This window comes from Drosophila mojavensis, unplaced genomic scaffold (assembly GCF_018153725.1).
Source record: "Drosophila mojavensis isolate 15081-1352.22 unplaced genomic scaffold, ASM1815372v1 contig_74, whole genome shotgun sequence".
Taxonomy (NCBI): Eukaryota; Metazoa; Arthropoda; class Insecta; order Diptera; family Drosophilidae; genus Drosophila; species Drosophila mojavensis.
The window spans coordinates 22,086,947-22,100,163 of record NW_025318899.1 but is presented as its reverse complement, the minus strand read 5'-3'; the positions used below and the strand labels follow the sequence as shown (position 1 = coordinate 22,100,163).

Genomic DNA, 13,217 nt, shown 5'->3' with positions numbered 1-13,217 from the left:
TACGAATCTCTCTATGTGTGTGTGTGTGTGTGTGTGTGTGCATTGCTGTAACTGCAGCTCCTGTTGTGGGCACTTGAAGTGCATGTGAAACGTGTGCTGGGCAAAAACACAGGAAAGCTAAAACAAAACAGAAAACAGCAAAAAAAAAAAAGTTCAGGCAACACCAAAAGCTAAACGCAACGAGAAACGTTTGTTTTAATGCCCTAAAGCGACAAATATTGGTAGAGAGGCAGCGGGATGCAGATGCAGATGCCGCGGGCCACAGGGAGCGCTAGGCAACTGGAATACAAAACTCGGTGCGGGATTTAACAGCAGCCAAAGTAATGCAATGACAAACAAAAGCAACCAGTGAGAGTCAGCCATGAGTCAAGAGCTGCAGCAGCAGTGCAGCAGTGCAGCAGTGCAGCAGGAGCAGGATTCGCTTTTTGCTGAATGCTGCGGGAGCTGTCTGATATTTTTAGCCGTTTTTTGGCTGGTTCACTCGCTGATGAGTTTGTTGCTGCGCTGTGTGTTTTGGCGCAGTCAAGGCCATAAATAAAGAGCCAGGCTGGATTAGTCATTCAAGCTTTTTGCGTGCATGTCAAATGCAACAGGCGAACCACATCAGGATCGGGATCAGAGTCTAAGCTCTGATATGTCCTTCGAGCGAAAGTAATTAACGACTGGCAGCTGCAACTACGCCCTGCTGTGCAACGCCCACAGACGTCTACGTAACAAATTAAATAATAATAATAAAAAAAAAAAATAGAAGGAAACCCGCAGACATCATACGGCTACATTTTCATCCAACCGAGCGGAGCTGCAAAACCAATTTGTTTACAGAAAAAAAAGTGGACTAGCGAACGACGTAAAGTGTGCGCATTGTTGGTAACCTGTAGTTATTTTATTTTATTATTTATGGCTAAATGGTGCAGCCCCCCAGCCGGAACGAGCTAACTCGTTTATTAAATTCATTTCGCAGTTGTTGCTATATTTTTTTGTTCTGGCTGAGCAGTAACCGAATAAACCGCAAAACCCGAGCGGCTAAGCAACTAAGACACAGACATACACACACACATGTGTAGAGCAGTGGGCAGAGGCAAAGGCATAGCTGTGGATTGGATTTTGTATAGAGAATGGTTTGAGTTCTACAGATATGCACATATTCCCACACACACACACATACTTACACACTCACACACTTACACTCACACAAAGTAACCGCAAAAAAGTGGTCAGTTGGCCAAAAACTAAACGAAATGTAATAAAGCAACGGATATGCCAGTTTGCTTGAGCTCTGCAGTCAGCTGGCAATGGCAATGGCAACAGGCGGGGTATGAAGGGGCCAACGGAGCTATGCAGATAGATAGATGCTCTAGTTCTCTGTTGAGAGACAGAGCTGCTCTGCACAATAAATGAATATGAATTAGGCAACAAGGCTCTTGCCCAACTAAAACACACACACACACACACGAGAGCGAACACATTCCAAATGGCCAACAGAAAATAAAGAACGAACGAAAATTAAAGTGAGTTTGATGGAGAAAAGGGTCAAGGGAATCGATTCACTCATAAGAGATTCATGGCTCATCAAAGGCAGCTTCTACGAATTAGCAAAAGGGAATATCGAAATATCGAATAGCTGCTTAGAAATCATTAGTACTTTGATCCAGCATCCGTTAGACCTAAAACTTAAATAGTGGGCAATGGCATATTCGGCAACGAAATTTGCAGTAACTGCAACAACAACCACAACAACAACAGCTAGAACAGGAGTGAGCACAACTGCAGTTTAAATGGACCTCAAGGACTTGAAAGGGTTTACTCAAAGCACTTTTCGCTTTTCGCACTCAAAAATTTTGTTGTGGCCACACCTCCACTTGGCTTTCGGCCTGCCTAAATGTCAGTTATTTGCAGCTCTGCATTGCTCCAGCTATATGTTCGTTATGCTCTTGTGATTCTAGCTGGCAAAAAAGCTAAAAGCATTTTCCTTTCAATACCCTCACAATTGTTATTTCGACTTTTATAGCCAGCATGTTGCGCAGCAAAAATATATAAATATATACTATAGGCATATAAAGTGTCAGTCACAGACTATTCGAGTTTTATAAAGAATTATTATAAATAAATAATCACTTGCTTCGGAATAGAAAGGAAAGGAAGAGCCTGAGCGTCCATAGCATAAAAAAAAGTATAATAAAATATATCAAATATATCTTTGTCTATGATAGTTGGGCTCTATTCGTCAATCTCCCCAATCAATCTATGTATTTTCGGTGCCAGCTTTGATAGCCTTAAAAATATACACTAAATAAATTTATATTTAAATTAGTAAATATTAAATGAACAATATATATAAATAATTAAATTAAATATTAAATAAATGTATATATATATTAAGTTAGACAAATCTGTAAATTTTCAAAAGTTCAAAATATGAATATAAAATAAATAATAATAAACTTCTGCCATATCAAAGGCCTGAAAGCGTATATCATTATCAGCACTTTGCAAAGCCGTTCCATTTGTTGTTATATTTTTTTTTATGTACGGCAGTTGAAAAACTTTTGAATTTAAGAGCTTAAAATTTAAATCAATTTAAATGAAATTTTGCTGCATACTTTCGGGCGCACTTTTATGTTCGCTTGGAGTTTTTTTCGTGTTGTTTTCTGGTTTTTTATTTGTCACAGCCCTATTAAATTTTTAAGTGCCAAGCAGGGACCACAAGATCCGCAAATACCACACAAGCAACCGCTAGCCTTCATTGCTCCTTCCGCTCGGCCCCCCTTCCCCTGCCACTACCACACTCCACTCACCATCGCACCAGCTCTCCACTAATAATTCATTATAAAAGTCAGTGCTTTGGTTTGGTTTTTGCGTTTTGCTGTAACGCGAGTTCTGCCCCTCCCCGAAATCCCTTGCCCAAACCGAGCCTTAAGCTTATGTCGTGACAAACTGCACACATATGTGTGTGTGTGCGAGTGTGTGTGTGTGTGTGTGTGTCTGAGTGCTTGTGTTCATGTTTATGGCACCATTTTGCACAAAGTCAAATCAAGTAATAATAAGGAGTACTCTGCGCATTCCCCAAATCCATTTCGTCTCGATTTCTTCTATTACGATTCTCTGCGAGGTAAACTCAGAAAAGTCGTATCCCCGCACAGATGTTGCACCTATCGAAATCGTTCGAAATTGTAGCAGAAAATGTTTTCGAGAACTCGTGACACCTATTGGGGGCATTCGTATGTGGCGATGGGGCTGCGACCCTCTTGTAAGTGTTGAAAATTACTGTCGACTTGACTTGTTGCCTTTTCGTTTTGCCAGCTTGCAATGCCAACTACAACTACAACTACAATAACAATTACACGAGCCATGTGCGTGTGTGTGAGTGTGTGTGCTGAAAGTTATTATGGGTGTCCGGGCAGCCGCCGGAACCCAGACCCGTACCCTTGCCCGCACTAGGACCCAAAGGCCCATTAATGGGCAAAATTACTGTTTACAAGTGAAGCAGGCAGCCAGGCACCACTCACAAAGAGTCGCCGCCACCACCAGCACCACCAACACCACCAGCACCACGAGCACCACCATCAGCAGCAGCAACACTTTGGAGTGCAGGTTTCGTGTTAAAATAATAAACACATAGCGAAAATTGTAGCAGCATGTGTAGCGAGCAGACTGCATAATTCCATTACAGAGCTGCATGCCCCATCCATACCTCCATACTTGCATGCTCCGAGCAGCAGCTAGCAGCTAGAGCTGCCTGTCATGAGCCATAAACTATTTTAGAGCAATATTTTTGCGTTATGGCCAAAGTCTTGAACTTAAGTTAACACGGCAACAGTGTACTTAATTTTCTGTATTTATATGCCTGCTGCAAAAAATTTTTAAAAATAGTATTTAAAAAAAAAAGTATATGTTCTATAACGACTCTGCCCTGCTCTATGATTCACTTCAGGTGGAGACTGAAGCACGAATCCTTGTGAGTTGACAATACCCGAACAGGGTATGCCACAGTCAAGCACACTCGCCCAGCGCATTTTGATTTGTTTTGTAGTTCTTTTCTGTGCCGAGTTTTTGCATTTTAAATTGCCGGACAGCGGAATATTGTGGCTAGTTTAAACAATTACTACAATAGCAAAATACACAATAAAAAACGAAAGAATAATAAACAGAGACAGAGAGAGGGAAAAAAAAAACAAGTTTAGCACAATATGAAATTATTCTAATTACAATTAGTGTTAATTGTCACTTACGGGCCGGGCTGTACGTGAATATTTCGTAATTTGGCATGCTTAGAGAAAATTTGCTTTTAAAATGAGTTTTCCTTGCTTGTTATTGTTGCTATTGTTTCATTGTTGTCGTTGTTGCTGCTGCTCTGCTTTTGTAATTTTGCAATTTCAATTTGAGCTTAGCCTAAGCTAATAATAACATGAAAGTCATGGACGAACTGTCCGCATTAATGCATTAATTGTAATTACTTAATTATTTGCATAAATCAAAGTTTTGTTGCGGCGCCCAGCATTCATTTTAATGCACAGCGACATCATTCCCTGCCGCCCCCGCCCGCCCACCTCATTCGATTGAAATGGCAATTAAAAAAGTTTTTGATGGCCCGAATGCCTGATGAATCGGATTGATGACTTTGAATCATCCTCGCCTACTTAATGACAATTTTATGTAGCTCGTCAAGTTGTCGTTTTTGCGTTTTATGAGTGGCTCACTGTAAGCCCTAAGCAGCACTTTACAGATTCCAAATGCCAGGCAATTAAAATTGAAAAGCTTTAATTAAAGCAAAGGCAATCGGATTCAGTGACGAATATTAATCGCAGAAGATTTGCGGGGCAAATGCGGAATGCTTTGCTTTGTTGAGAAAAGGATTAATCAGGCGAGATATTTAAATGGGAACAAATACATAATGCATATATATATACATATAAGGCTCTTCTCCATAATTTAAATTGATTCCCTTAATGTAATTAATTTAATATATGTAAGCGAGCAAAGCTGATTTTTTTTTTGTTATGACTTTTTAACATATTCAAAACGCGCCGAATTCATAATAATCTCATCAAAGCAAAAGACGAAAACACCAACTGTCGGAGCAATCAAAAAGGTATGCCCATTTACATTTTCCCCAACCCTGTAATTCTCTCTCGTCAGACAATTCCCTTGCTGTGCTTAATGTGCAGAGCTCTCTTACATTTTTCTCTCTCTCACTTTTTTTCTCGCCTTTTTTGTGGTTTTCTTGTGTAAAGCGTCGCCGTCAAATGGCGTCGGACAAACTCAACAAATGAACCGACCGACCGACCACACGCCTTGCCACATCAAGTGGGCGTGGCCGTTATGGCAAGGCCACGAAATCTGAACGCAGGAATCAAATTGAAATGACGCACTTAATGGCATTTATGGTTTATGCGCATTTTTATTATAATGCGACTTCGATTTTGTCTCTCTAGGGTCTGCCTGTCCGTCTGTCCGCTTGACTGTCTGTCCGTCTGTCCGTCTGTCTCTCTGTCTGGTCGCTTTGCAATTTTCCAACGTTTTGGCATTTTGGCCAGTTCATTTGGCAGGAGTAGGGCACAACTGTCCCACCAACTGTCGCCGACTGTAGTCACCCTCTCGCACGATTCATTTTGGCCAATTGGTAATTTTGTTATTAGTCACGCTCTTTGCGCTTCATTAATGTTCATTACACACAAATGAACCCACATCGATTGATATTTCTCGTCGTCTGGCGGTTACAAATTGCTCGCACATAAATATATATGTATATGTGTATACATATATCTTATTATATAAATACATTTTTTATACGATTTGCGGTTGATATTCTGCGGTGTGCAATAAACGCGATGTCAGTTTTTTTCATTCTCTCTCTCTCTCTCTCACTCTCTCTTTGTATTTATTTATACGTTGGCTTAAAGGGTTGCCCGCCTAATACATTTAATTATAAAAATAAACACACACACATATATAATGGTGTATTTATATAACCACACATACACACACACACACACACATGCCTATATATATGTGTGCAATATTTATTGAGGAAACTTTGAACTTTTAGGTTATGCGTCACATATGCTTGAGGGGGGGGCGACTGCGAGCGAAGTTTCGAGGGGTTCGCCGCAGTTCACAAGAAATAAGAAAATAAAATTTATTGACGCAGCGCTCTGCACGCTTAATTGAACATTGGCAACTTGAAAGCCATATCCACTCGCTGATTGACTGAGCCAGTGGAACGCAATTTTTTATGACCTTTGAAACTTTGAAGCATGTAATTCGTTCTATTCCTTGCTAGGAGTTATTTAAATGGGCATTTGATTATGCGCCTAAACAGCTGGAAATGTGGCCAGGCCAGAGCCAGAACCAGAGCCTGAGCCTTGTTGTTGAAAGTGCAGGCGGTTTTTTAGTTTTTCCTCTTTGGCCTTTTCTTTTTTTTATTTTCCCTTTTCCTTTCGCTCTGGGTTTTTTCTTTTTCATTTTGTTTAGAAATTGTTTATTCTGGCTTTGCATTATTTTGGGTTAATTTGGTTATCTAATATAAAAGTGAACGAGCCCAAAGGGGTTGGCCGGGACCGCAGGCCGCTAGGGGTTGATTATGCCACTTGAGCGGCTTAGGTTAAAGCCATATGCTCAGCTTCAGTGCACTTTGAAGTGGCATGGAAAATATGATAAGCATATTAATATGATTTTCATTTTATTTTCGTGGCCGTAACAAGAACTTTGATTGAAATTGAAAAAGTGAAAGGAATGAAAAGCCTGAGCATGGGATAAGCCAGGGAAACATATTTGCTTAAAAAAAAAAAAAAAAAAAACTGTACAATATGTTGCTAAGGAAATGCAAATTTTCGAATATTTAAATATATTTAAATTATTTATCCAATCAGTTCATGGACCTTCGGCTCGCACTATTTATATAACTTCCCACTTCATTTACTTGATTTTCTTTCGGCATGACTTGTCCCCCAATCTCAAGCTGCTTCAATAAGTTTCACGTTTGATTTGATTTGTTTTTCTTGCCATACAAATTATTTGCATCCGTGGGGCTTTCTCCCATTTCTTTTTTGTTTTGTTTAATTTGCACAATTGCCGCTCATTAAGCACAGTTAAAATCCAAACAATTAATAAATTTTTAAGTGCAGCGCAAATTATGCACCGCCTGACCGACCCCTCGAGACCCCTTCACCTCCACAAAAACCGTCGCTCGTCAACTGTGGGCCGCACCACCTGCTCGCCCAACCGTCCGCCCGCCCGCCCACACCTGCTAACCGCTCTGCACACAATACATTATTAATTTAACGACCCCCTCTGCCACTCCACGGCTCTGCCTTCTGCCCCCTTTCAGGACCTGCTGCACGCACAACAAATGACGCTTAATTTGCCAAATGACTGGAGCCCCTGCAGTCCTTGGGCGCTTCCCTCTGCTTGGGTAGTTGGAATGTTTTTCTTTTCCTTCTTTCACTACTTATGCTCTGCTGGCAAAGCTCAAAACGAGTTTGTTGATAAGGAAACTTTATAAGTATATTCCAATAAGTCTAGATACATTCAGACTCCTTCTTTTCTCTATATACTTAGCACTCTGTTTGTTAATAGTTTCGGAATTCGAAAAGAGATTTATGTGAAGAGTAAACAGAGTATCTGCAGTGCGTATAGCCCGCATTTATTTTGTTGTGTTGCATGTTTCAGTGGGTGTTGCAAAAATATGAAACGCTCCAATGCACAAAGATGTAAAATACCTTGACTGGAAAATTCACAAAAAGCTGGCGGGGGGTGGCTGGAAGAGGCATAAAGCGAGCAGGCAAAAGTAAACGAACAGAACAGAAGCAAAGCTAAGTGAAATAAAGCACAAATGCAAAGCGAAACAAAAGTAAGAACCAAATTTGCAACTTTGTGCAAACTTAAGCCAACAGAAAGGCCAGTCAACCAGCCAGCAACAAAATTCATTAAAACTTTCCATTGTGTTTCAAAAATAACGAAAGACCAACAACAACAGCAACAAGAGCAGGGGAGGAGTAGAGGAGGAAGCACTAACCCATTGCGAACTAATTTGTCTGGCGATTTAGTAAAGATTTCGGTGCCCAAATACCCTCGGCCAGTGGCGAGGGCTGTTGATGACGCGACAAACCCAATTAATACGCCAGACAAATAAAATGGTCAGCCAAAGACAAGTCGGAAAAACCGTTTAGCTACAGCAATAGCCAAATGTATATCTACACACACACACACAGACACACACACACAGAGACAACAAACAGACGCGAGCGTGCATAATTTTTTCTTTGCTTTCTATTTTTGGGGCAGGCAGAGCCGAGTATATCTTAATATATGTATATGTTATGTGGTTGGCTCTAGGAGCGGGGAATGTCGCCAGGACTGTCTGCTCGTCTATTTGTCGACTGTGTGTGTGTGTGTGTGTGTGTGTGCTTGCGCTTGTGCGTGTTTGTTTTAGTTAACCAGAAAGTTTTCTTAAAGATTTACGCTTAAGTTTTACGTGATAAAACTTTTATCACTATGACATTCGGCTCTGCTCTGGCTGCCGCACGAGCCGAAGAGCTGCGCGCTTCTTGCAGAGCTCTGCTCCAGCCAATTGCCAGCGCTGTCGTCAGTGGAGAGTCGAATGAAACTGATACTGGATTGACATTTGTTGGGCAACGATTAATATGTCTTTAAATTCAAGTGATGTCATCTGATATGCTCAGATGGAGCAATATCAGATACCTTTAGCTGTTGCAACAGACTCTGAATGCCAATCTCCTCTTATCAGCTTATCCGACATGACACTGTGCATTGCACCTAATCATCGAGCTGATGTGGCCAACACTCATTTAACAGTCGGCAATTGGGTATCGTAAAGTCATGTCAGGCATCTCACAAGTCAATTAAGTTGATCACATATTGAGATAAAATATTTTCGCCCCACAGCAGATTCTATGTGAATAACTTTAATCGTGTCCTTTTTCCTGAACTGCTCAGCCTCTGCAGGCAGCCCAACTTGTGTTTATATTTGCTCGAGGATATTGGTCCAAGCTCATGTACGACTCATGTTCGTCGTCCCATGCAGCTATTTGCCAGCCCCAGCTCCAGGCCCAGTCCCAAAAACAAAATATGTATATCCGCTAACAGGTTGGGGGGGCAAGTACGTGCCGCTGTTTACTCCCCCCGGGAATCAGTTAAGTATTTTGATGGCAGCGCTTATATCATCAGTCCAAAACTCAAGACCTAAGAAACTTTTTATTAACATAAATTATGACGCACAAACACACAGCAACACACACACAAACACACACATGGCGGCACTCGTTATGAGAATGTGAGAGAGTGAGCGAGTCAATAGTTAAGCATGGCACAAGTGAGTGCATAAATTTCACTTGGCACAAACTTTGGCCAATATATCTATTAAACGTCGACGGTGCTTACCGTTATGGCGATGTCATGGCTGGCATCGCATGTGTCCAACTTGCGGCGAAAGCGTAGCACGGTGTGGGTGGCATTCTCGTAGCCCAGCATCAGCATGTAATCCTGGGAGGGATCCACGACGGGCTCCGTGTCGCCGTTGCGTGTGACGTGTCGATCCTGCAAGCAGAAGAAAATTCTGTGTGAGCTTTTCCATTTTGGTTATTAATTGAAAAATTTACGAAAATATTTAATTTGCTGCATACTTTTCTGCGGCAGGCATAAGCTCAAGCTCAAGCCCAGCCAACAGCTCCCGGGCACACATTCATGTCATTTAACAAAATATATATAAATATATATATACATATTATATATATATATATATGTATATGTCTCCTGCGCTTGGCGCCCAGCCACAGGCACTTCGTAAGCTCCCAAAACTTGTGTGCATAACTTCCACGCAGCATCTGTGCGATGCGTTTTTCAGTCCTCCTTAATTTTTTCTGATATACCCTGCATTTGTGCAGTGCTTAAAGGGAGTACTCCATGGTTCAAGAAAGTCATTTATTTTCAGCAAATAGGAATCCATTAAAGACCTTTGGACCACTCCAATAAAATGTATACAGCTTTATAGCTATTTGCCTTCAGCTTTAAACTACATTTTACTTATTTCATATAAATTGTCAGAATTTTATTTGTGTTAATGCTTAAAATGTACACGGGCCCTTCTTATGTTTACTTTCAGTCTCCCTTGGACCCGTTTGCTCTTCGTTTCGCCTCCTCGAAATGTTTTCAGACTTTTACCAAGTTAAATTTGAGTAGGCGCTCCACCTTCATAGAGATGAAACCCCTTTCTTGACTGAGGTTTTTTTTTTAACCTTTCGACTTGTTCGATTCCTTGGCACATGTTGGCCAGGCCTCAACACAGACGCCAGATGAGTCTGAGCTGAACGTTGGGTGTATGCGATGTAAATTCCTATGCATACACACATACACTCACAAATACATTTGTATGCATGTATTTTGACAGGCCACTGTTGAAAATATTTGGGAGTCGCTTCTTTTTTTTGAGTGAGGGTTGCTCGGCTGGAGGGTCGAAGGGGGGCATTGGGGCATGCTCTGTGATTGTTGTTGGGCGGCTGCTTCGCATATTGGCAGTTGACTGCAAATGGGCGTTGTGTTTGCTATGCTCATGGCACATCCTTGCCAGCATGCGGCAGGACCTCTTGTGTTGTTTTTGGTATGGCAACAATTTTTTGATGATGTTGCAAAAGTCAAAAGTGCCCCCCATTGCCCATACCCACTTCAGTTCACTTCACTCTGCTGCCAGCAGAGCACGGGTAATTGAAGCTGATGGAATTTTTGAGTAGTTTTCTATGTAGATATTTCAAATTTTTATTGATTTAATTATTTGCTGTCGTGTGTCGTTTGTTTGACTGAAATCAAAGTGGTTCAGCTCTTAATGCAGTTACAGCCACATATATGAACCAAATATGTTTCTATATATCTATGCAGAGTGAGTGCTGCTCATATTGCACATTGACATTCTTTGAATGTGGTTGTATATGTGTGTGATGCTTTTAGAAAACATTTAGGTTATGCTATTTCAGTGTATGCCCAGACGAAAATATCATTTAAATGGCTTGAGTGTGGTAGCTCTACATTAAAAAGTGAATAATTGACTGATTGCAAAGCAATATATTGAATATACTTATGCTAGGTTACACTTGACTATCGTTTGACATTGAATTTTCAAACCATTCTTTCAGCTTATTTTAGCATTTACTGCAACTGAGAAGGATGCACAATTATGTATGGTAGACATATTCCCAATGGTGTTCCATCAATTTTTAGCTTTTGTGTGGGTGTAAGCGAGACAAATAGCAGGCTGAACAAGACTTCAGAAGTCAGAGCTTTCGGCATATGCAGGCATATGCAATAGTAAGTGTGTGAGCGAGACAAACTTATAAATTTCTTATATTCTTATAAGATTGTGCAAGAATATAAGACTTCAGCAATCAAGAGACTAACTTATAAATTTCTAATACTCTTGACTGAGCAAAGAGCCCTTAGCAGTCGTAGGCATATATAATAGTATATGTAAAGAGTGAGACAAACAGAGTATACAACTTACATACTCCTCTTGAGAGTATTAGAGTAATCGATGTGCATGATGTGTTGCGGCATATGAAGCGAGAAAACTCTTACGACGATTACTTTTTAAGCGATTACTTTTTATAAACGATTGGCCACCTCTAGCTAATGTTTACAATTAATCTTCTCGCTCGCGTGCTCGAACATTATATAATCTTACGGCAGCTGCTGGTCAATTTATGTTCTCACACACCAATTTGGATTTGCTTGGTATTGGTAAATGTTCTATCATCTTTCATCCCTATCAGGCACACAACTCATACATAGGAAGCGCTTATATCTGCACTGAGGCAGCGATGTTCCGTTTCTCAGGCTTCTCCTCCCACTTCTCCGCTGATACATTGCCCAACATTATGGAGTGAAACTTTTCTGCTCGCAGCTCTCAGCGTTTCCATCATCTAATTACAACTGAAATTTTCACACACCTGAGGCAGATGCAATTAATTTGCCCCAATTTATATCATCATCCCACTAGCAGTTCCTACGCCTCCTCTCCCACCCACTTCGCCCTCCACTCTCCCCTCTCCCAACAACATTGTCCTGTTGCGTGTTGCGTGCTGCGTTGCCCACAATTACATGCCAGCATTTCATTAATCATATCACACGCTGCGCCATTTGCCATTTAGCTGGCTAATTAAAAGTTTGCACAAAACATTTAACATAAATTCTGCTAAATTTCTATAGTATATATATATTTCGTATCTATGCAAGAGATAGAACATTTCGAACTGTCTGCCTGTCTGCCTGTCTGCCTGACTGTTTTGCAATCAGCAAACGCATAATTCAAGATCTGTAACGCGCAGTTCCGTTCCCGTTGCCATTGCCGTTCCCCTCTCCCTTTCCTCCTTGCCCCTTTTGCCTTTCCCCTTGCTGTTTTGCACAGTTTCCCTTTTAATTTTACATTATCTACGTCTACACATACACACACCCACACACACACATACATACACATATACACATTCGCACACCTTGACATGCTTCTCGCTTATCGCAACAGCAGCCAAAAGTCGCGTATACGTCGCGTATGCCGAGAGAATTGCGAGCATTGCGAGCGGCGACGGAAATTAAAAATACGCGCTGCAATGTTGCAAGCACCCAAGCGACGTTATCAAAATCAGCGTGTGCGTGGGCGTGGCAGGGGCAGGGGGGCAGGGGCAGGAGGCAGGGGATAGGCAGCACCGAAGTGGAGTGGCGCTGCCTGCGGGTGACGCGTTGTGCGGTAATTATGCAAAAGGAAGGCGCATAAATTTGCAATATTCTCAGCTGCTGCTGCTGCTTCTGCTGCTGCTGCTGCTGCTGCGTTGCTGCTCTCTTGTGTTTCAAAAATGTTTCAAATGCCAACGACGTTTTAACTGCTCACAACTTTTTATGCGTGCAGCTCAAATGCCGCCAATTTCGTCTTTAGAGCCCTTACCCACTGCGGGTACTCCTGGCAAAGTCAAGCAGCTTGCAACCCAGTTCAGAATGGAAATAGCTGAAGAGAAATATTCATAAACTATTCAGCAGTCAGTTGAGGAGCAGTCAGTGAGTCACCAAAGGGATAGAGTATTTAAGCTTCGATGGATTGTTTCATTCACTTTCTCATTCACTTAAAGTTGCATGCCAGGACAGCGTAGTGCGTGCAAAGTGGGATTTTCTGGGTAGGAGTTTGGTCGGTTGCTGTTGGGACTTGGTCCTGGTCTTGGTCG

The 13,217-nt window shown here is 41.5% G+C and overlaps 1 protein-coding gene across 1 annotated transcript in view; it reads right to left on the bottom strand.

Annotated features, from left to right (window-relative positions):
- The window catches only part of LOC6583291 (MOXD1 homolog 2), a 147,571-nt gene that overhangs the window by 35,998 nt on the left and 98,356 nt on the right, over nt 1-13,217 (bottom strand). Inside the window, exon 3 of the mRNA XM_002008928.4 lies at nt 9,400-9,555. Coding sequence (XP_002008964.1) covers nt 9,400-9,555 — 156 coding nt within the window. The remainder of the gene's footprint in view (nt 1-9,399; nt 9,556-13,217) is intronic.